At 51.0% G+C, this 24,728-nt stretch overlaps 1 protein-coding gene across 2 annotated transcripts; it reads right to left on the bottom strand.

Moving 5' to 3' along the window:
- Positions 1–298: 298 nt before the first annotated feature.
- On the bottom strand, positions 299–13,703 carry PGF (placental growth factor). Of its 2 annotated transcripts, none has more exons than XM_043548160.1 (7): positions 13,583–13,703; positions 6,019–6,061; positions 4,316–4,512; positions 2,753–2,829; positions 1,900–1,929; positions 1,740–1,802; positions 299–1,292 (listed from the first exon to the last, which is right to left on the bottom strand). In XM_043548160.1, the coding sequence occupies exons 1-7, from the start codon at positions 13,586–13,588 to the stop codon at positions 1,271–1,273; spliced, it is 438 nt and encodes a 145-aa protein (XP_043404095.1). In that variant the 5' UTR covers positions 13,589–13,703; the 3' UTR covers positions 299–1,270. The 2 variants fall into 2 exon arrangements, with proteins under 2 accessions (XP_043404095.1, XP_037756626.1); XM_037900698.2 differs by lacking the exon at positions 13,583–13,703 and adding an exon at positions 8,384–9,642.
- Positions 13,704–24,728: the final 11,025 nt, after the last annotated feature.

Consider the following 24,728-nt stretch of genomic DNA (forward strand, 5'->3'; position numbering starts at 1 on the left):
ATTTCTGGGCTGTACCATCTGGGGGCCATCAGCTCTGTTGAGGTTTCTTACTGAACAGAGTAACAAGGGGTCTCAATTTAACCCAAATGGAGCAACTCCAGGCCCAGCAGGTGGAAAAGGAAACACTGGAAATTTGGCAGGGAGCACTAGCAGGATGTGCTGTAGAGAATGAGGGAAAGGCACAGGCTGAGAGGAAGCTCCAGTCCCAGAAGCACATGGAGAACGGTGCTTTTCAGAGGGCAGCAGATAAGAACAGGTGTTGGGGACATGAGACAAATGCATTCTCAAAGCTGGCTTCTGGATTTCTCTATGGTAAGGCTTTATTCAGAAAGACTTGGCTTGAAAATTGCTACACTGCAGCCAGGGGAGGGTTCCCAGGAACCTGCTGCAGCCCAGGTGCTGAGGTGTCATGATTCCCTCTGTGATACAGTTGACCTGAGATTCTCTATCCCACCCAGGGAACTCAAAGAGCAGATAGGTCCCAGGCCAGCTCCACTCACTGCAGCTTCTCCACGTCTTTCCTGTGCAGGGAGCTGGACAGACACCACACTGGAGTACCCACCAGGGACCAGGTTTCCTTCCTTCATGACTGTGTGGTCCCCTCCGCCAGCTGACAGCTCAGGGAAGGGTTGCTCTGCAAAGGTGGAGGTGACAACACAAGACTCCTGTGGGTGACAACAACAGGGAATGTTCCCAATGCAGCAGCCCCTGGGCTGGGACCTCCCTGAGGTTCTGTGCTGTCCTGCTGCACCCTCAGCACTTTAGAATACTCCTTCAGCTGCAGGGGTCACAAAAACATTCCCATGTTTGGCAGAGCTTGTCCCCACTGTCCTCTGGCTGAGTGTTGAATGCAAAGCGCTGGACCTGTTGAGCCTCATTATGAAGCTTTTCAGTCCTGAATCTGGTCCCTGGGTCCTTTAACAACTAATATTAACCGTGCAGGGATTCCTGGAAAGGCCCTTAAGGCAGGGGCAGGTCAGGCTAAGGGTGACTGCCTCTCGCAGCTGAGTTTCCCTGGTCCTGGAACTGTATCCCTGCAGGTGGCCAAGCAAGAGTCCAGGTCATCCTCTCCGGCAAAAGGGCCCATGCTCCTGTCCTGTCACTCGCTTCACTGCTTCTTGTCTGCTTGGAGGGTCACAGCTCACAGGTGAAAGTAGTCACAAGTCCCACAAGGTTCAGTCAAGAATGCAATTGGCACATACATACAGGCAATTAGAGGACTTGGTAATAAGTACAGGTGCTGTGGTGCTGCCCTCTCCTGCTGAGATGATTACCTGCGAGGAATGGCACATCTGCAAAGAGAACACAGCACAAAGACAGGATGGAGGGTTAGAACAGGGACTGGGAGCTAGCGGCTCTGGGTGCTATTCCCAGCTCTACTCCTGATTCTCTGGGTGATCTTGGGCAAGTCCATTCCTCTCTGTGCCTCAGCTTTCCCACCTGTGAAGTGGGGGTAATGACACTGTCACCTCCCAGTGGGGCAGTGCCGGGGTCAGGGATCAGGAGGGTTTAATGAATGTTTGAAAAGTACTTTGAGATCCACAGAAAAGATGGTAGAGACAGGCCTGGGTCTGTATCAACCCCTGTGTGTTGGGATGTAGCAGTTTCACTCCAGGTGCTGGTGCGTTGTCCCTAAGCCCCACCTGTGCAGCAAGCTGCAGCCAAAGAGCCACTATTGGGAGAAACCTCTGAAAAGAGAGACTGCCCTGACCCCTCCTCCTGCATTAACGCCCACTCACAGGTCACAGCCTTTAGGTCGCTGCTTCTCTCGTTTCCTCTTGCCTCGGCCCTTGGGTCTCCTCCTTCAAAAGGAAATGGGAAAAAGACGAGTCTGAATGGATGGGAGATGAGCCAGGGCTGAGAGTCCCAAACTCCAGAATCCCTGCTAATAGCGCTTACCTTCCTGACTTCAGTGTATCCCGCCGAGGCCTGGAGGAGAAAAAGGAGAGAGTAAAATGATCACACTGCATATATGGCATCTGCAGAGCCCCTAGGTACTGGGGGAGGATGGGGTGCTAGGGAAACAGCATGGACTCCACAGGGTTTGGACCACATCCTAATTGACAGACTGCCTGCTAGAACTCCCACGCTTGGGCTCCTCCCTGTTGCAATGATAAAACATCCTTTTGCCAGTGACATCAATGACTTGTGGCAAATGCACATCCGGAAAGTATTTAATGCAGTGTAGCTTCTCTCAATCCAAGTAGCACCTGGAGATAAGGGGAGGAGCCAGGACACAGCACAGATGAGGAACTAGAGTGAGGGTCAGACACGAAGGCAGACATGGCCAAAAGAGTGACCACTAGTTTTGGGAGTCCAAACTGACATCCCTTGTGCTTGATTTGCCGAGGTGCTAAGCACCCACAACTTCAGAGGGAGGCAATGGGAGCTGTAGTTGCTTCACACACCTCTCAAAATTAATCCTCAGGTATCTCAATTTGAACCCCTAACACTGAGGCATCGAAAACCAGAGGCCACTTTTGAAAATCTGGGCCTGACTCATTCTTCAGCAGTCAGAGTTTCTCGGCAGGCTGGAAAACGGTGCAGTTCTGGAACAGCCTCTGTATGTCCGTGAGAGGCCACTAGATGGTGCTAGAGAGCCACTTAGCAAGGGGTCCATGGTGGCCTGCCAACCCCAGGGTTGTGGGAGGGTTTGAGGCCTTCACTGTAAGAGGTGACACAGCCTGGGGGTCTCTCCTGCTCTGGGCGATGCCCTGCATGGTGGAGAAGAATGAGCCTGGATGGTCCGTACCTGCACTCGCACTGCCTGTGCTCTGTAAAGGACAGTTCCACGTAGGGCGCCTGCCCTGCTGGTTTCATCTTCAGGAGCTGAAAGGGAACAAAAGTCACTGGCTCTTTGCTGTTCTCCCTTTTACGACTTGTCTTTTTTGCTGAAAGGTCACATCTTGGACCCTACAGTTACAAACACAGGGAGCCCAACATTGCATGTATCCGTGTGGATGTGCGAGATAGAGAGCGGTTTGTTGTCCCTGTGATGCGTGGTGCCCCCTAGTGGGATAAGGTGAGGTGGACACTGCTGTGAAGTTGCAGCAAAACAAATCCCTGTGTCTCTGGTTCTGTTTTTTATTCCGCCCCCTCATCATAACCAGAGGTGTCTCTGGGGACGCTGGGCCACCTACCCATCACCATTTACAGTTAGTGATTGCACTGGCATCCCGAGAGCCCTGTTCCCCTGGGCATCAGAAGCCTGTGGAGCTGGAGAGGTCGAGGACAGTGCTTGGGGCAGGCTGGCAGGAGAATGGGAGAAGCAAAGCAATGTTTTCAGGATCTGCTGAACCCAGGCTGTGGGCACCACACATTCTTTGGGTGGGAAATCTTGGGGTGCATGTGTAACAGGGGAATGGTCCTGCTATTATGGGGGAACTTTCCTGGCTTGTACACTACCCCGGTGGAATTGGCTAGTGAAAGGATCTGAGTCTTCGCTCCCACTCCCTTTACCCAGAGGCCTGCCTGACCTTAAGGGCTCCCCTTCCACTCTCCTGTGTGGCAGTCCTTGTAACCCCAACAAGGCTGGGCCCAGGATTCCTGGGGGGCTCGACCCCCAACCTTGTCATGGTCACTTAGGGCAGGGGCTACTGTGTCCCCACTCCGGGGTGCTCTCTCTGCACTGGATGCTTCCCTGACCCACTGATCATTACATACAGTTCAAAGCAAATACAATTTATTAAAGAGCAATCAATTTAAAAAAATAAGGAAAAAATGGGAAAGGTTAAAGGAAAACACATAACCCCGCTCTGTGGCACGGGGACATCACAACCAGCGTCTTTGGAATGCAAGGGAAGTTCAATCTGTTCCTCACAAGTCCCAGGCCTCCTTCTCAGGCCCTGGCTGTGCCGCAGGGATGCTGTAGGTCAGACACTTGCTCTGGCGGTGGCCACATGCCCTCAGGCTCTAGGTGGCAGGACCCTTCTTCCCAGCATCGCCCCCGCCCTGTCGGGGTTACGATCCCCCTTCCAGTCCAGCCTACAAGGCCTCTTGGCTGGGGGCGTCTCCCTGCACTGGGCCTGCTGCCCAGGGTCCCCCCTCACTTTCCCCAGCTGCTCAGCCCACCTCCAGGGGCAAGGCATGGATGTGGGTGAAGAGCCTGCCTCGGGGTTCAGTGGAATGTCAGGAATGACTCCTGACTTCTGCTGCTGGCTCTGACACTGATTCACTCACTGTGTCCTGGGGAAGTCAGCTAACCTCTCCATGCCTTAGTTTCCCACCTTTGTGTGATGCCCTGACATTGTTATCTTAGCTACCAGGAGAGGAGCCCAAGTCTCTGCACTGTGAGCTGAGCCCACCTGGCTCTTACCTGCATGGTGACATTGGCCATCTCCACTGGGACACACTGCAGTGTCTCATCTCCGCAGCAGCCGGTGCAGCGTTGCAGGGAGATGCAGGAAGGGCTGAACATGTGCTCCACCTCACTGGGGTACTCGGACACAATATCCACCAGCATCTCCAATGGCCGACAGAAGCTGCGGCCCCAAACCTCCTGGAAGGGCAGGACTGGAAGAGACCCAGAGGTGGGGTGGGAGGCCTCATAAGCTCATGCCCAGAAGATGCCTGCTGGCCTGCTCCCTCAAGCCCTCACTAAACAGTGGAGTTACTGGCTGAGTGAGGGCAGAGTCTGGGAGGTGTATCATGTACCTGGCACAGGCATCAGAGCAAGCCCTGCTGTGTGCCCCAAAAGTTACAGGCAGCGTTATGACTCTCTCTCTCTCTCTCTCTCTCCAGGCTAACGGATTTGTTTTCTCCTCTTTGAGCTGTCCCATCTGCTGCTCTCTTCCTGTCTCATCTGTCAGGTGCTGCACTGGAGTCAGGCTATTTTTCATCTCCAGACACTGATAAAAATCTCCATTAGATACGGAGAAATGTGGCACCACTCCATATTTCAGACAACAGCCCCATTTCTTCTAGAAGCCCAATGCTGGCCCCCATCTAAAAATCACCAAGTAACTCTGATCAGCCTTAAAACTAGGGAGTGAGGCCTGTGGTGTTGGTTGACTTTTTCTGGAAAATTTTATGTCATTTGGACAAGGCAGGGGGATGGTGTCCTGATTTGGGACATGCCAAAAAGTAGTGTTCATCAAGGAGCTGTCGTACTGAATCATACAGCAATCCAGCTAGATCACTACCCTGTCTCCACACTGGTCAGTGCCAGATGGATCAGAACAAGAAAGTCTGTTGGTAGCAGTTATGGGATAGCCGGCCCTCAGAGGAAGTTTCCTTCTAACCCCAAATAGTTACACGTTGGCTCGTGTCTTGAAGCACAAGGGTTTATAGCACCCAAAACCTTGTCAGAGGAGAAGCTGCCTCAGAGCTCAACTTGGAATTTATCAAGCAGCCGCAGTTCCAAAAAAGTAAAAACAAAAACCCTCCTGGGGTCGAACAGATCAGTGCGGTTAAGTTTTTTCATCTTTTAAATTTTTTTTTAATTAAACGGCCGTAAAAAGTCTAAAGAAAAGTCAAAATGTTTTGCCTGAAAATGTCCAAACAAAACTTGTTGGCTTTTTCTGATTTTTTTATCTGAAAAAATCAGCAAATTTCAACACCAATTGACAAAACATTTTGGTCAAACTGGAGTTGCAGTTTTCTTTTAAAAAAAAGTTTCACCCGAAGAATTCTGCCCAGCTCTGATCCCAGGGAGCTGCCCTGTTGGAGCTCAGTGGCGCCGAAGGAGGGCTGGATAAGCCCCTTCTGGAGGGTGCATTAATGTGGGGGTTTTGGGGGATCTAACTTCCAGGGGGTCCAGGGGAGCCATTTTGCCAACACATTTCCCATTTGTTCTCCTCCACCTCCCCCTAAGTGGCTGACTAACTCCCCATAGGCCATATCCCATCACCTCCCTCTGGAGCCTCCAGTCCCCTCCCCCAGGGCTGTCTCCTCCTCTGGGGTTGGAGGACAGAGGGGATCCCCAAGCTCCTGGGCAGGGAGGAGGGGAGAGAGAATTCCAGAGCCCACAGGGGATCTAATATTCTCACACACAACCAGGATAAGCAGCTGCAAACTCACCTTGCCCTTCTGAGGTGCTGTTTCTGCTGAACCTGTCCCACAGCTAGGGAGAGAAATACGGAGAGGTGAGGCCCAGGCCCTTTAGGAAGAGGCAGCAGGGAGTGAGCACAATGCAGCGAAATCTTGGGGTGTAACCCCCCCCATTCTCACCCATCTGCCTGCAACACCCACCCACCCACAGGGCACTTGGCCCTTCCAGCTCAGATCTGTTGTGGACATTCGGGGCACTTGCTGGTATACATGGAGAAGCAGAAAGGCAACTGAGCTAATAAATAACAATGGTAATAAATAGCATAGGATCATAGGCCTAGAGGGGACCTCGAGAGGTCATCTAGTCCAATCTCTTGCACTCATGGCAGGACTAAGTATTATCTAGCATGTTTATAGCGGTTGTAATGCTAGCCTGCACAGCCAGTTCCCTGCACCATCCAGCCTTTCTGTTTTATATTCGGAAGAATCCCAAAGTACTTTAGACCCACAAGGGATCATTTCACTCACCACTTAATGCGGCCACCTCTGGGCTGTAATATGGCAGCTGTGTAACAGAGCCCAGCAGTGAAGTTAAACAAGTTTACAACTACTGTAGACTGAGTGCAACACAACAGGGACCAACCCTGCCCTGAGTGCCAGAAGAGGAGGTAGGTGGGACATAATTCACTAAACAACAGCTGGGGAGGTTGTGTGAGGGTGAAGACTTTTGTAATTTCAAACTGCAGGAGGTAGAAGACACCCAGGCTGACATCCCTGCTCTTATCCAACATGCCAGGGGATCTAATGACCACACATGGTCAGCACTTCAGTTTACATCTCGTCCACATGACACCTATCACCTCGGCCCCTGTCCTGCCACACTGGGGCCTGGGGTCACTGCTGACCCAGAATGGAGCAAAACACCGCAAAGGAGAGAGCTCCCCCTATTGAGTCCCCAGCACCCCTCCGCCCCTTCCCGAGCTAGCTATGAGTCTTTATACCCCAACCATCGGGATGCTGTCAGAGCGCCATCTGATTCCCTCCCGTCAGCTCACAGCATGTTGTCATCTGCCCCATTGGACACATGCAGGGGCCACGTGTACTTAGCTGTGAAGTGCCATGTGCACCTGGGATGCTGGATAAATCCTAATTCCTCCATGCCATGCCCTGGGTTTCCCTTGGTGGGGCTCTGCCATCCAAATGTTGGCCAAGGCTGCCCCGCTGTGATGGGATCACAGCACAAAGTGGGCTGGCTGCAGCAGGTAGGAGAGTAGCCCCGGTCAGCTGGCAGACACTCAGCAGAAGCAAAACACAGGGGTGTCAGCAGGGATGGACTTTTCCTCAATGGCAAATGTTTATAAACCAAAATCAAAGTGAATTAATATAAGCTTAAAAGGGGGGAATACCCCCCCACCATCTCCTGGGATCGGCTTGGCTTCCTGCCACCCCTGGGTACCCAACCAGCTACTTGGGCAGACTTTCCCTGAGAAGCTGTGCAAGGGAGGGGGTCACTGTTAAGACCTCATTCACTGGAAACCAGATGGTGTCCCTGCATTATGTCACACCCCTGTTTCAATGCAGTAATACTCTGCTGCCATGCTGGTCACAGCGCATGCCCATGGGAGGTATGGCCCTTGTAGGGGTTCTGGGGAGGTGATTCTCCCACTTGTCTTTCAGCAGACGGGAAACTCTCTGCTTTTTCTCCCAGGAGCAGGGGGCTCTTCCATGGGATTTGCCAGGTATAGGAGGGTTTCTGGGGGTCAGAGTTCACCAAGCTGCCCTGTCCTGCACCTGCGAGGCTGCTCTCCTGGGGCCTGGGCCTAGAGGCAGGTAATGAGCTCAGAATCCTCTCTAGACGCTTTCAGCTAAACGAGCAGTCGTTGGACTGACTGGAAGCTCCAGCCCCACTGCAGCTTCCCTACAATAATGGCACTTTCTCTCTTCTCACAAGATGCTTCCTGGGAGTTAATTTTTCCTGGAAATTAGCTGGAGCCAGCCTTATCTTCAGAGAGCATCTGAGATACTCATCTTCTCCCCACATCGCCAGCAAGCCTAGCAGTACCCAAGTCAGCCCCCTGTTCCTCTGCTAAGGGAGGACCCGAGGAACAAGGGGTCACTTGGAACTCAGACACCAGAGAGGGGTAGTGGTGGGGCAACCCAAGAAGAACAGCTTCAAACTGATCCACACGCTGCACCTGGCCTGCAAAAATACACTACAGGAGCGATTCCTCAGCGATGCTCTAGCCCCACAGTGATGCAAGGGGGGTAATGGGGCTTGGGACAATTACGGCAGGATCCCCGAGGTCTCTTCCACTGCCAGTGCCCCTCTCAGCTCCCCCAGATCCATTATGTGGGGGACACGTTGTGGGGGTGCTCGAAGCTGGGGGTCCCTCACCTGAGTGTGTGATGCCTGCAGCACAAGAGCCACAAGAAGCTTCAGGAAACTGCTGAGAAGCTGCATCGCTGGTTTTGCCTCCTCAGTTTTGCCCCAGTGAAGAGTCCCGTGTCCCAGCCGAAACAAACATACTGGTCCCTGCGAGAGATTCCAGAGCTGGGGACATGCCGAGATCCCCTGGCTGTGGCACTCCTGGGAGCCCTCACGCTGGCCACAGTCCAGGACCCCAGCGTCCCAAACACAGCACCAACCGTGGATCCAACCGCAGCAGCGTAGCCCTGGGAGAGGCTGTGGTGGTCAGTGGCCAGCGGCCAGGGAGCCAGTGTTACAGAGCCCCCGAGGTGGCATGGGATGAGGGGTGCTCAGAGACAAGGGACCTGGACAGCTGAGATGCAAGTCCAAGCTGTCTTAGTCCTGGGACTCTGACACCACCTCTGCCCTGTTCAATCCCATCACACAGGTTCCCCTCCTGCTCCTGCACTGGCTGCTCTGGGGCCCCTCTGCACCTCCCGCTCCTGTGGGCTGCTCTCGGGCCATGTGAATGCTGCCCTGCCCGCTTTGCAGCTCTGCTTCATGAGCCCAGGGCTCCTCCCAAGTCCCTCCCCGACTCACACCCTCCCTCCCGCTTTCCCTTCCTCCGAGGCGGCACGGAGCAGCGCTGCATCCTCTGGGCTTGGGAGCCCCCCAGCCTCCGGGTGGCCGCTTCTTGCCTTTCATCCTGCGTCAGCGCCGCGTGGCCACGCGCCTGGCTCTGGGCGCCCCCGCAGGTGCGCGCGCCTGCGAGTGGGCCGGTGCCGCTGGGACTGGGCGTGCGGTCCCTGTGTGCAGATGGGGCTGGGAGGGATGGCAGCGGTTCACGCAGGTGGGAGCGGGCACGTGTACAGGTGTGTCGGCGGGAGGGAGTCTGTTCTCTTCCAGCCCTCCGGCCTCCCCCGTCACGGTGGCACGCACCGTGCAGTGTGTGAGCTGACACTGGCCTGAGGTCACACAAAGCACATCACGTGGGACCCTTCAGCTATGGCAAATAGATTGTAGAAAACGATCTGCCCTGGCTCTCCGGTGAGCGAATAGATGGGACCCAATAGGGCACTTTAGTCTCTATGCCCCTCGCTGATTCATCCTCTGTTTAATCTGCCTGTCCGGCTCTCTCCTTCTCTCCCACGCTCTCCGTCCCTCTTGCTCTTTAATATAATATTGACATTGAAGCTCAAGCTCTCGAAAGCCAGGCTGCACCTTAAAGCTGCTTCCTGGGGTTTATGCCTTTAAATAGGATTTCTCTTTAATTAGTTTTCATTAATAAATATTTATCCTGTGGCGGCGCCTGGAGCCCTCCCTCAGGGCCACATGATGCAGGGTGCCCTACACACACAGATGTAGACTTGGTCCCTGCCTTGAAACACACACACAGATTAATATACAGCGTGTGAAATACATTCCAGTCTGGAATGTCACAGACCGGGGGCTGTGGTATTGGACTCCATGATTTTCATGTTTTTTTAAAATCAGAGACGTTTGACACGTGGGTGGGTGGATTTAATGATAACAATTGGCCCTTCTTGACAGCTGCCAAGTTAAACTTGTCTTGTATGGGGAGCTCAGAGAAAGCTGGGGGAGGATTCCCAGCCTTGGGCTGCTGAGCTGTTGCAGGGGCCAGAGGCAGAGATTCCTGATTGCTCTGATTTTTGAGAGCCAGTTGGAGTTGATGGAGCTCATTTAAAAGGCATCTGTGCAGAACTGCTGCCTTTATGCACTGCATGCACCAGCCCACGTAGCCATAACATACAGAGGCTGTGTCTATGCCGAGGAGATGACTAGTTTGCTTCAACTAGAAGAAAAACTGGAGTATTCAAATTTCCCAGAAGTGCCTGGATGACTGTGTTAGTCAAGAGCGCATTGTCTGCAGAGTCACGTAGAGCTGACGTCCTATGGCCGAAACCTTCTCCATGCCCCAAAACGGTATTCACCCTCCTTCCTGCAGACTTCCTTCCTCTGCATGGCCCAGGAAGGCTATGTCAGTACAAGCTGCTACCACAGTATTTAAAAAAGCTCCAGGCTAGCACCATCCACTGGATCTCCTGGAGCATCTGGTTCTGGCTATTTATTTTTGTAAATCCCATGTGGCAGGGCTTATGGCTTCTACAGAGTCCTGAACACAGTCAGCACTTAATAAATAACGAGAATCTTGCTCTTCAAAGCTAGCTGTAAAAGCCAGCTGTCCCCTTCCCCAAGAGCCTCCTTCCCCCCCACACACTGTCTTTACATAACACAAATGTATAGAATGGGACAGTGCCGCTGGCTGCAAAATATGAGAAGCCAGACCCATCATGACTATAATGCAGAGATGGGGGCCGAATGTCATATGATTTGAAAATAGTATTTTCTTGTAAGAATTCCAACATTTACACATCTCTTGGCAGCTCTAGTTCTTCCTTTGGGCTTCCCAGCTTGCCAAGAGCTTTCAGCTGTATCAAAACCAGGTGCCAAACTGGGGTGGGGGGCAAGGGGAGAAAGGGAGTAGCAGTATTCTGCCACATTCTGCCCACAATCATAAACCCCACCTGCCCCCTCAGAGCTATTGAGGCATGTATTCTGCAACTCAGGCAGCTATAACTGCACTGCTGTGCGCATGGTTCACATTTTCAAGGACTTCGTTGCAGACATAACAGCTTCCAAGTGACTTTTGCTTTTTACTCTCTCTTTTTCTTGACAAACAGAAGAAGAAGAAAGCAGCTTGGAAGAGGTGTGTCAATACGCTGCCCCGCTGCGTACCAGCCCAATCCCAGCCCAGGACTGAAACCTGAGACTCATGGACTTCGCATTGCTTTTCATATAATCCCACCTATGCTGGCACTTGCAAGGGGGTTTTCGGTGTCATTTTAAATCTAGGTTATCTACCTATGTGATGTGACTGTCCAAGCACTTGTCTACACAGAAATTTGCACTGAAACAACAAAGGTGTGAATTAAATCCAGTTGAGTTATTTGGATGCAAACTTGCAAAGAGACTGGCCCTAGGGCTCCTCTCACCCTGGTATCATACCGCCAATCCACTCTGAAGCTGCGCTCTTCTTGCCAGCTCAGCTGCCTTGTGAAGAGCAAAGCCCTAGAGAGTTTCAAACTCTAGTCACTGCCAATGTATTGCAAATGTCTTGTTTTGCTTCTGAACACATTGGAGGGTGAAATCTCATGAGTGAGGAAGTGGTGACTGTTGGGCTGAGTCAGGGTTCCAGTTATAAAAGTGTGGGAAATTAACTCCCCAGTCATCAGAAATAACAATCCCTATCAACATGAGGAGCCAAACTCCGCTCTCAGTGTGTTGGTGTAGAGCAGGGGTTCTCAAACTGGAGGTTGGGACTCCTCAGGCGGTCGCAAGGTTATTACATGGGGGGTCGCGAGCTGTCAGCCTCCACCCTAAAACCTGCTTTGCCTCCAGCATTTATAATGGTGTTAAATGTACAAAAAAGTGTTTTTAATTTATAAGGGGGGGAATCGCACTCAGAGGCTTGCTATGTGAAAGAGGTCACCAGTACAAAAATTTGAGAACCACTGGTGTAAAGGAACAACCAGGACATTTATGTTCTCTCTGTACCCCAGGGTGTCTTGTCAAAGCTGCAGTTATGGTGGGTAGGGCAGATTTGGGCACCTGAAGATAGCAGGATCCACAATGGGGCATTAGGACCAGCCCCGCACAAAATGGATTCCACATCCTGGGGCATTAATGCCAGGGTTTAAACATCTCTTGTCCTCCTAGGAAATAGACTTGGCCCTCCACTGTGGTGACAATAGTGCAGATGAAATCCTTATCCTCCTGAGTCTTTGCACAAGGGAACAAACATGATCCACTTGTGCTCTGAGCAGAGCAAGAGGCCCCTGTGATGAGCTGGAATTCCCCAGCGCTGAGCTGCATCTGGCTGTTTTGTGGGCTTATGTTCCCAGGGTGTGTGCAGTAGGCGCTGGAATGCGGCTCCAACAGACGCGCATTCTTGTCAATAACAGACCGGGGCAGAGTCTGCTCCTCTGGTCTGTTCCATCTCAGCCCTTCCTGAGTTTAAGGGACAAGTCTCGAAAAGCACTTCCTAGCCCAAGCGTCCACCTTCACAAGGACATGCAGGAGGCAGTGGTGGGGAATCATTTGTCAGCAGGGCTTACATGTCATCTGAACCCATCTGACATATTGCAGCTGAGCTCATGAACATGACAAACTTTCCCATTTCTGGCCTGGCAAATTGGCAGAGGATGAGTGTCACAGCCCTAGTCAAGCTCCCCCTTCTGGACACTCACCAGGCTGCTGCATTTGGGTCCCAACACACTGGGCCCATGCGCTGTAAGTGTCCCTTGGTCTGGGCAGGCTCCAGCCCTGGCTCTTTCTTTGGCCTCTCTGGCACACTTGCTGGACACAGCCTGTCTGTTACCCCTTCATGGAAATGGCACCTTGCCATAGAGCTGCCCTAGGCCACAGGACCAGTGCTAACCACCTCCAAGAAACCCCTGTAGCTTAAGAACACCCTTGCCCAGAGCTCCAACCCTATGGGCGCTCCGGGTTACAGTTCACCCCTGCAGGAATATGTGATAGCTGAGGCCCATAACACATGGGATTTGTAAAGGTTTCTAACACAATCTTCAAAAAGAACAGGAGTTACTTGTGGCGCCTTGGAGACCAACAGATTTATTAGAGCATAAGTTTTCTTGGGCTACAACCCACTTCATCGAATGCATAGAATGGAACATATAGTAAGAAGATTATGTGTATATATATATATACACACACACACACACACACACATACAGAGAAGGTGGAAGTTGCCATTCAAACTGTAAGAGGCTAATTAATATGGCAACTTCCACCTTCTCTGTATGTGTGTGTATATATATATATATATATACACACTATGTGTGTGTATATATATATATATATATATATATATATATATATATATATATACACACACATACACACACACACACACACACACACACACACACACATCTTCTTACTATATGTTCCATTCTATGCATCCAATGAAGTGGGCTGTAGCCCAAGAAAACTTATGCTCTAATATATTTGTTAGTCTCCAAGGTGTCACAAGTACTCCTGTTCTTTTTGCGGATACAGACTAACACGGCTGCTACTCTGAAACCTAACACAATCTTGTTAGTCAGCACAAGCAAGATACAGACTGAGGTAAAAACAACAACACACCTGCATGCTGTTCCTTGCCTCAGGTTCCTCAACACTCTGGAGTGTTCTCTGGGCTTTGGTCAGAGTCCTCTAAGAAGTCCAGGATCCCCCTCCTGCCCATGGCTTCTCCTGCAAATCATGGAGTGTCTCTCTCCTGCAACTAGCTGCCTTCTTCATCAGCTGACCCCAGAGTCTAAAATGACCTCTCTGCTATCAAAGCATGCCAGCCCCTTCATTCTCTCCCCAGCCTCAAACTTCCTTGTCTTTATAAACCCGTGCTCCGCGCTCCCTGTGATAAACTTGATTGAATCGGTTTTCCGCTCAGGGACCCTCCTTAGCGTACCTATTGTTTGATGAGCACACAGTCGTTAAGGTTAATGACTTCTTTTGCTTGGGCTGTAGCTTCTCCCAGACAGGGTGAGGGAAAGAGTCAGGGATCTCAACAAACCATGGCTGACTCACCAAGGAATTCAATGCAGCAATTTCATAGAATGAACCAGAATTCATAAGCTGGACATAGACAGATTCCCCAAACCATCACAATGGGAAAATAAGGAAAAACATTAAAAAGCCAACACAGCCTGGATGGGCAAGTGCCCTTGGGCTTTGTCACAATGCAGAACATCATGGTACTCCACACCAGCAGAGCTCAGTTCCCATGACTTGGCCACATTCTCCCTAATGCCTCACAGACTGGCTGGCACAAAGCTTTGCGGATGGGAAATTGAGCCATCCACCTCCAGGGCAAGAGATGTACAAGGCTCAGGAGAAAGACTGGGGCATAAAGGAAAGAGGAACATTTCCCCAGCTGCAGGTACAGAGCAAAATCTACACAGTGATCAAAGAATGCTATCACAGTGCCTGGTGATATATGCAGCTTGAGAAGGATACAAAAACAACGAGGAGTCTCGTGGAACCTTAGAGACTAATAGATTTATTTGGGCATAAGCTTTCATGGGTAAAAAACCCACTTCTTCAGATGCATGGAGTGAAAATTACAGATGTAGGCATAAATATACTGACACATGAAGAGAAGGGAGTTACCTTATAAGTGGAGAACCAGTGCTGACAGAGCCAATTCAGTCAGGGTGGATGTGGTCCACTCCCAATAATTGATGAGGAGGTGTCAACTCCAGGAGAGGGAAAATTGCTTTTGTAGTAAACCAGCCACTCCCAGTCCCTATTCAAACCCAGATTAATGGTGTTAAATTTGCAAATGAATTGTAGCTCTGCAGGTTCTCTTTGAAATCTGTTTTTGAAGTTTTTTTGTTGAAGTATGGCTACTTTTTAATATGTTATTGAATGTCCAGGGAGATAGAAGTTTTCTCTACTGCCTTTTGTATGTGACCATTCCTGATGTCTGATTTGTGTCCATTTATTCTTTTACGTAGAGACTGTCCAGTTTGGCTAATGTACATGGCAGAGGGGCATTGCTGGCACATGATTGCATATATCACATTAGTAGATGTGCAGGTGAATGAGCCCCTGATGGTGTGGCTCATGTGACTGGGTCCTCTGATGGTGTCTCTAGAGTAGCTATGGGGACAGTAACAGGGTCCACCTCACCCATTTGTTTCATATTGCTCCAGTTTGCGCTGGTGAAATCAAGCTGCATAGTTCACAGGGACAATTCCCATTCCACTGGCATTCTTCAGGGTTGGGGGCATACCCTGCAGAGAGGCTCAAAGTACATCAGAATTTCTGCAAAAAGAAGGGAGTCCCTTCATGTCACCTGTTTATTATTGTTATGTTGGCAGGTGTTAATGGCAGTCATCAAGCAGATCTTTGATCACTAGACAATCACAGACCTCGTTAAAACCAAAGCTTCATTAGGCTAAATGGAAGGAGTAATTAAATGCCCCTTTACACAGTGATAGCTGAAACAATAAAAGCCACCACCCAAATCACTGGGCCCCATGGCAAGGCTTGAGCAAGAACTAGCCTCGGGAGAATAAGAGGGGTTTCCTGAGGCTGATTGCAAATGCAAACGTTAGGGGAATGATTGGTTACAGCTGTGTGAGAGAGCGACAGAAAACAGCAACAAAACTGTGAGCTTGGCCCTGGGAGGAAACGGACAGAGCTTCTTTGGAGCACAGTACTCATTGGAAAGGCAGACTTGGATTTCTGAGCAAGGAAACTACCTGCTGTTGATTGTTTCCACTGTGTTCAGGGAAGCAAGATTTTGTGTAGTCTTTGCAAATAAACAGGATTGCACCAGAGAAATAACTGACTTAGCATCAATTTTTCTTCCTAACAAAAACAACCCAGCAAGGCCCCAAATACTGGCTAACCACTCGGACCAAAGGGGTAACATAATTTATCAAGAGCCAGTAGTGTTCTTGGCCTTGCATCTACGAAGAGACATACTCCATAACCCAAAGAATTTACAGTCTAATATGGACACTGACAACATGGTATATAGAGTAGCTAAGACACCAGGGGATAGTGCAAGCATGTAGCAGCAGTGATGTTTACAAGAGCTAGGTGCTGGACAGCTTTTTGGAAGCAGCATGACTTTACGTTTAATCGTTATATGGTGCTAAGTACAAGGGAAGCAGCCCCCATCCAATTTCCTTCTTTAGCCAATAACAAGTGTGGAATTAGGTGCACAGGCAGAGCTGTGTGGGGAGTCCAGGGCTGGAATAGCAGGCAGTGCTGCAGGCCAGGAGTGAGGTGCATGGACAGAGCTGTGTGGGGAGTCCAGGGCTGGATTAGCAGGGGTGCTGCTGCACAGGAGTGAGGTGCATTGTAGCAGGGCCCCTGTGTGCTCTGTCTCTGTGTTTCATAAGGATTGAAACTATTCAGTACAGTGTGGAGGGCAAGTGCCCTCCAGGCAGCGATATCGCCAGCCCCTGCAATACCAAGGAACATGTTACTTAGAACATTCCTTAGCCCCTTGCTGCAAATTCCTGTGGCGTCAAAGCTCCCTCCCAGGCCAGGTGCGGAGGATGGGGGGAGACAGGGGAAGGTCTGTTTGCTAAAGAGGAGGCTGACAATTGGGGGAAGTGGGCTGTGTTGTGCATCCCCCCCCCCCCCCCCATTGTGAGCACAGGCTGCTGTTGTTGCTGTCAGCAGCCGCAGGAAGTGGCTGGCGGTTAGTCACCCCTGGCTGCACGTGGCCGGAATGCTGCTGTTTATTTTTGTTCCTGGGCGTGGATTAGGCCTGCCCTGGGGAGTGATAGCCTCACTGTAGGGATGGCCAAAGGGGGAGAAAAAGAACTGCAGGCAGCTTGCTGCTGGCCCACCCAGCCGATAGCAGCTGGGCCTGGCCTCTGAGCAGCCCCTGGCCTCCCCCCATACAAATTGCCCATCTGACAGGGAGAGCAGGGTGTGACGCAGTGGTGGCTCTGACACAGTCCTAGGAGAAGGGAAGTCTTCTTAGGGGAACCTGACACCTGGGCCCTGGGAGATGGCAGTGTCAAGGCTGCCCTGTGGATTGTTTGAGGCCCGAGTCCTGGGCAATGGAAAGCGCCTAGTGATGTGTCTGAGGCCCAGGGAAGGGGAGCAGTGAAGAATCCCTCTTTGCAGGCTTAAGCCCCAAATGAGCATTTGCCTTATTGCTGCTGCTCCTTTCTTCTCGTTCCCATCCCAGAACGAGAGCCAGCTTTCTCCTTCCTCCCGTCTATCCTTCCCATTCTCTCTTCCCTCACTATGTCGTGTTCCCCTTCCCCAGCACTGGTTTGGTGGCAGCTGTGACAATGCTAAGTTGACGGAGGTTCTAGCCTTGGCTGTGGAGGTTTATTCCCCCCCTATTCTCTTCTGCAATGAGTCCCCAGGCGCTGGCCCTCTTACCAAGAGAGCTCAGGCTCCCTGTCTCATGAGCTTCACCCTCAAGGTTGAGAATGTCATTGTCCATAGCTGCCAGGGAAGGCTGTCGCCATGGAGAGAGGCTCTTGATGAGATACCTAGGCCCAAAGCCAGGTGAGCCCCTGATGATGGACACTGAGACTTTGAGCTTGGCCCCGTCTACTGTGCAGAGTGAGTGGCGCACGAGGAGGGTGCGATCCCTGCAGTTGGTGCTGGTGAAGAGGCAGCTGCTGCAGTCTGTGTTTTCAATTCCAGCATGCGCAGGGCTAGGCTTTCAGCAGCATTTCTGGGCCAGAGACAGGTGGCAGGAGGAGTTGAACTACCCTGAGAGGCCAAAGCTGTGGGTGGATGTTTGTTCTATTTTGTCAAGAAGCAGGAAGAATATACTGAGCCATGATAGCTCCCAGCCGAGCCATGGCACAGGCAGTACCAGGTAACCGAGGGAGCACAAACACAGAGCTGCCAGTGCATCTGCTGCCCTCAACATGCCCTGCCAGCCAAGGACAGCACATACGGCTCCTAAGCACATCCCACATTGCCCCTCCTGCCTGGATAATCGTGAGCTTTAGTTACTAAGGCAGATGTTCTCGAGAGTGAAAATCCCAGGGGCAGGTGTGGCCACGGAGAAAGGCACTGACAGAACTGCACAGGGGCACCCAAGCAGATGAGGGTGTGCACAGGTGCGGCTTGGGCCAGCAGGTGCAAGTCAGGAGGAGCCCATCTTTGCTGGGCATGTTGCTCCGGTCCCAAAGAAACAGCAGGCTCTTTGCAATACCCTGTGGCCAAGCTGTGTGAGGCAGCTTCTTCTTTCCTGGGCCTCACCCCAGGCTCTGGAGGGGAATGGAGCTGAGAAAGAAGAGGCCCCCTGGGAATGTCACTCAAACAGCTGCAGAGCGCTGTGCTTGGACAAAAACAAACAGCAGGCTTCAGACACCAGCCAGCGGAACAGGGCTGTAACCGTAACAAGTGCAGGGTGAGAGGGGCCTGGAAAGGCCGTGTTTGTGTTGCCCTCTGCCACTGTTTGGCCAGCACCAGGCAGGGCTGAGAACTTCCAAGGCATGTATAGGAGGGCAGCTGTTGCGCTGACCACTGAAGAGCAAGCGGTAGATACCATCTGCAAGTGACACCACACTGTGAGCTGAGCCGATCCCCTCCCATGAGAATGGGGCTGGGCTGCTAAGGGGAGGGGCGCCCAACACCTGAGCAGATCCTCTAGTCCAGTGGCTCTCAACCTTTCCAGGCTACTGTACCCCTTTCAGGAGTCTGAGTTGTCTTGCGTACCCCAAGTTTCACCTCACTTAAAAACTACTTGCTTACAAAATCAGACATAAACATATAAAAGTGTCACACAGCATACTAGTACTGAAAAAGTGCTGACTTTCTCATTTTTACCATATACTTATAAAATCAATCAATTAGAATATAAACATTGTACTGACATTTCGGTGTATAGTACATAGAGCAGGATAAACAAGTCATTGTCTGTATGAAATTTTAGTTTGTACTGACTTCGCTAGTGCTTTTTATGTAGCCTTTTGTAAAACTAGGCAAATATTTAGATGAGCTGATGTACCCCCTGGAAGACCATTGAGTTCACCGAAGGGTACATGTACCCCGGTCAAGAACCACTGCTGTAGTCCCCTTTCTTCAGGGACATGGCTATTATGCTCCCTACCTGAGTTAGGGGTGAGCAGGGGGCAATTATCCAAGAGGTGGAGGCAATTATCCATCAATCTGCCCCGCCTGTCGCCCCCTCCCACAATCTGTCCTTCCTGATGCTGGGCACTCATTCTCCATTGCCAAACTCAGGCACCATCCACACCCAACTTAGTGTCTCTGGCTGCTTATCATGTGGATGCAGCACTCTTGGCTTTAGCTGTCATAATATTGACCCAGAATGAAATAATAGGGAAGGTGGGATCCTGCCTTGCTTTGGAGTGAAAACATAGGAGGATCAGGGGAGCAGCAGGCTCCTACATTGTGCAGATAGGGGCAGGAGGCTGAGCTGCTTCCAAACACTACACCCTGTTGCCACACCTGCTGATAAGAGGGCACTTCTGAACGACACAGGCAGGGTTTACCCAGATTCATCTTAGTGAGGACGAACATCTGTACCCCAAAGTCTTCATCCTAAAGAACTTTACAGGATGTGCAGACAGGGATTGCTAACCCCCACCCTGGGAGTGCAACACGCCAGCTGATGAATGGTCCACACCACCACCACCTAACACAGGAAGTGAAGGGCAATCCAGTATCCAAAAGAAATGACAGGGGGCATTTAAGGAGAGTGTGTGGAGCTGGAATCTGACCAGGATGCAGGTCAGGCTATTAGGCAAAAAGTCATTGACTGTTTAGTGACCACAAAGTGCCTGAGCCTTGGTTTTATGTCCCATCCAAAAGTCAGTACCTCCTCTATCACCATGCTGGTGCCCTGATTCAGTACCTACTCAGAGGGGCCACTCCCCACAGCACTTCATGAGCACCCAGGGTTTTACAGGAGGGAGGATCTCCCATGCAAGTACCAACAAGCCCAACACCATTTAACTTATGAGCTCTGACAATTGCGGCTGTAGGCCAGAACTGTGCTGAGATGAGTAGCTGGTGTCTTCTGACTTTGCCCTGCATGATGCTCTCTTTCTCTCACCCCTCTATCAAGCTTGCCTGCATGATGTTCGGTCACTTCCTCTGGTCTCATCATCTCTTCCTGTCCTGGCTGGCCCTTGGCCTCCTTCCTGATGTTCTGTACGCTGGTGCTGCTGTTCGAGCTGAGATTATGGTTCATCAACCATTTTTCAGGCCATGTGATAGGTATGTAGTGAAGCTGAACTGAATTCATTTTGCCCAGGGAGAAACTGTATCACATGTTTTCCTACATCCAGAGACAATGATTCAGTCGTGCTGCCTTCCCTTTGTCCACTTGCTTTGGGTGATGGAAAAGCAACCAACATCTCTGGAGAGAATCCTTTGCAAACCCCACTTGTTTATGGTGCTCATGGTTCCATTGTCCTCTAGATGGTTACTTGAGTGTTCTCTCTTACTAGCGCTTCCATTGTTTTGTTAGGGACAACAGTTAGATTTATGGGCTGGTCATTGCCAGGATCACTTTTTCTTTTTGAAAATTGACATCACATTCCCTTCTCTGTAGTCTGCCAGTGCTTGTCTAGTTGGCCATGAATTTCAAATGTGCTATAACTGTCAATGCCCTAGTAGGTGTGTATGTTCCTTAGACTCGCTGATTTGTGTATGTTTGAACTTTCAAAATATTCACTTCCCTGCCTTTGATCACAAGTTGGTTCTCTTCATTTTTCTGGATGGTTGGACTTTAAAAATGAGTTCAGTATCTGGGCCATTTAGGAACCCTCATTGATTCCACCCCACCCGCCCTCCGTCCTCATTTATTAACTGACCTGCTTTCTTTCTAGCTCTTCTTCCCTCTGATATGGGGGGGAAAGCACTTCAGGGCCTCCTTAGCTTTTTGGCAGCATTAACTGATTCTGCTTTTTTCCTGACATCATCCTCATCCTGCAGCTTTAACACACTCTCTGTTCTTGCTGGTTCTTCCCTCCTGCTCCATTACAGGTTCTTCTTTTCAATTCTCAGATCTTAGCCACTCAGCTCCAAAGCCACATTGTCCACCTTTCTCTCAGAGGAAATGTCATCTCTCACCCCTCCATTGTGGCATCTTTTAGCCTTCTTCAACCTTCTCCTATGCTGGTGGATTTTAATACTTCCTCCCAGTGCACCATACTTCACTAGATTTCCTAACTCCTCCCCAAAATTACTTTTGTAAAGTAAGAGGTTTGAACATATAGTGCTGTCCCTTCACCTCTCCTTCCCTTTCTACCTATCTCATATCCCTCAACATTGATAGTTCAGGTTGTTATTCCCACTAGACCCAAGCCTCCATCATTTAGTACCCCCTTGTGGTTCTTGTTAGCTCCCTATACTCCTGGTGTTTGTGTATAGGTAAGTATGCTCCTTCTCTTCATCTCCTGTTGCTGAATGGCTCATTCTTCTCATTGACATTGGAGGTTGGAAGCACACGTCTGGTTATTAAACTAAGGGCATGGCTACACTTGCAGATGTAGAGCGCTTTGAGTTAAACCCGCCTTCGTAGAGCACAGTAGGGAAAACGCTGCAATCTGTCCACACTGACAGCTACAAGCGCACTGGCATGGCCCCATTAGCACTTTTTCCAATGGCCACAGAGAACAGTGTATTGTGTTAGCTATCTCAGCATGCAAGTGGCTGCAACGTGCTTTTCAAATGGGGGGTGGGGTGGGGTGGAGTGTGACAGGGAGTGTGTTGTGTGTATGTGGGGGGAGAGAGAGTGGGTTTTGGGAGGGCTGAGAGCATGTCAGCATGCTGTCTTGTAAGTTCAGATAGCAGCAGCCCCCCACCCCCCTCTCTCTCTCACACCCAGCATTCCACAATAATGGTTTGCTTTGTCTCGGAGCAGATAAGCAGCCGGCTGTCAGAAACGGAGCTTTCAAAGGGAATATCCGCATTCCTGCAGCGATTCCAAAACAATGAGACGAGGGGCCACTTGACTTGCGGAGGTTATGGGACGTTTCCGGAGGCTGATCAGAGCGCAGTAATGCAACACCTCTTTCACACTGATGCCCATGCGTTTCAGCCAAGGCGCACCAAACGTTAATCTTCTTGCCGAGGTGGAATACCAGGAGCTCTCTAGCCGTGGAGTCAGAGCGCTGTACGTGCCTTGCCACTGTGGACGGGTAGTGAGCTAGGGCACCTGGGGCTGCTTTAATGTGCCATAACTTGCGAATGTAGCCAAGCCCTCAGAATCCCCTCTCCAGCGTTCCATCCTAGTTTAAAGACACTTTACAAGTCCTGCCCACTTGATGGTCCTCAATCAGAGAGAGCTTCTCATCCAAATGGTCTCTCATCATCATCATAGAAGTTTCCACTGCCCCTTCACTTCAAACCCTGCTCTCTCCTTCCTTGGCTGGTCTGCTCTCCAGTCTCCATCTTCTCCTCACTTATCTTGACACTGGAAAGAACTTGGAGAAACTGTGTGGATGACACGTAGTTCTCCTGCTTCCATAGAGAATCAGAATCTGCAAAAGCAGAGATCACTATGGCAGTGAGGGCAGGGCAGGCCAGCTTTTGGGGCTGGGGACAAGACGTGTCCACTAACCCCTATCCTGGCCTGCTCAGTACCCTTCCCTGACAGTGAACAGAAAGAGCAGCTTGCTGCTTCCACGCTTTCCTCTATCTCATCCCCTAGAGACACTGGCTTTGCTTCAAGCCCTAACTGGGGTGTCTGCTCTTATCTCAGCAGATGAGCCCAAACCCAGGTCATTAAATCCCACAGGCAATGGCCCAGAGAACTAGTATTCCAGTCTCCTATGGCGGCCAGGCAACTACCCCTCTGCTCCCCTCACTGCACTCCAGTCAGCTGCCCTGTTTGTCTGCCACCCCTTGGACTCTTCTTGGAGGATGCTGTGACTACCGCCGCCGTTAGGCCTCCACACTGATGCATGCACAAGGGAGCACACACAGGTGCTGTTGGGCGTATGAGGCAACCTCACCAACTTGGCTAATAAATCCCCCTGGAATTTAGCAGGACACACCTTAGAGACTGAGTGGGAGGGAGGGAAGTTCGAAAGGGTCTGGCAACAGGAGGCAGAAAGGGGCAGTTGTTACAGAATCTTAGTCACACTCCAAGCTGTGGCTGCACCCACATTGGAGCCAGGATGATTAGCGCTGGCTACGTGACTCAACTTGTCTCCGGAGACTTTGGAGCCCTCTTGCAAGCTCTCCAAGCTCCAGGGGCAGTGGGTGCAGATGCCCCTAGTTGCATTACCTTCCAAACTCATTACCTGGGCTATCTGCAGCTGCTGAGCCGCCAGGACAGACGGGATTTCAGTCTAGTATAAATTGTGTATTGGAGAAAATTATTTCCTCCTCCATACCCCTCACCCCATGCCCTGTGTTCCCTGCCCCACCCTATCCTCACATCTTCAAGTGCCTTCAATCTCCTCCTCCCCCTTTTGATATTCCTGGGCATTTCTTGCCTAACTCTGTCTGGGTCCTGGCAGCAGCTCCTCGCTAATGACAACCAGATGCTACTTGTCTCTCCACTGTAATCCCTCCAAGCAGCCACAATCCAACACTTCCCTTCAGTTCCCTGAGGGAATCAGGCTCTGGCACGTCCCAGCCACGTGGGGGCCAAGAGGCTAAAAGCTCCTGAAATCCCCATTCAAGAGCTCTCCATTCATGAAAATGACACACAACTTCACGTGCTGGCTGTGGGGGGAGCTCCAGCAGTAGGGGCTGCAAGGAACAGAGCAGGACCGCTGGTGGGCAGTGAGCTCCTGGCTACCTCAGAGCCAGCCACTCGCAGCAGGACTCTGAGAAGAAAATGGCCTGTAGTAGCTGTGGGATTGAAGCTGAGGAATGTAAATAACCCAGGATCCACAAGGAGGTCATAACCTCAGAGTCCAGTTACTCTTCCTCCTGCTCCCGCCTTCCTAATCTCTGGGGCTGCACTGTTTACTAGAGCGAAAAGTAAACAAACAAAGGAAAGCATAGAAACGACGATTTTTGGTTGATCCCCATGCCCTGGTCCCAGCTGCATGCACAGACACACATGCGCACACAGACACAAGCATGCACATACACAGGCATGCCCAAACAGGCACAAAGACAAGCAGAGACAGGTGCTCACAAGCACAGGCAGAGACAGGCACTCATAGACATGGGTGCTCACACAGGGCCTGACTCTACAAAGCCTGGCACCTCTTGTTATTTATAGTGCAGTAGTGCCTATGTGTCCCACTGTGCTGGGCACTGTACGAACACAGAACAGAAAGACTGTCTATGCTGCAAGGAGCTTACAATCGCAGTACTGGACAAGAGACAGCAGATGGATGCAAGATACAGGGGAAACACCGGGAAAGAATGACCAGGTGGGTGAGGTACTATCTCGTATTGGCCCACCTTCTGTTGGTGAGAGAGACACGCTTTTGAGCTGCACTGAGTTCTTCCCCAGGTCTGGGAAATGTACTGGGAATGAGACAGAACTGATCAGCACAAATGGGGGTGGTCTCGGCACAGCTGCTGCCCCACCATTGTTAAGGGTTGGGGTTTTTTTTGTTTTTGTTTTTGTTATTTACTGCTGCGGCAGCAACATTTTATGCTCACTTTGCACAGCTGTAAACGAAGACACCAGGTACGAGGCACAGGGGCGTGCAGCCCACACACAGAGCTTGCCAGATGCTCCTGCACATCAGGGCTGGAGTCATGCCGGAATGCTCCGAACACCGTTCCAGCATTGTTTTAGTTTTGTGGTGCTCCGGTACGGCTGTATGATCACTTATGAGTAATGGTACCGGCC

The sequence above is a fragment of the Chelonia mydas genome, chromosome 6, assembly GCF_015237465.2.
Source record: "Chelonia mydas isolate rCheMyd1 chromosome 6, rCheMyd1.pri.v2, whole genome shotgun sequence".
NCBI classification, from domain to species: Eukaryota; Metazoa; Chordata; order Testudines; family Cheloniidae; genus Chelonia; species Chelonia mydas.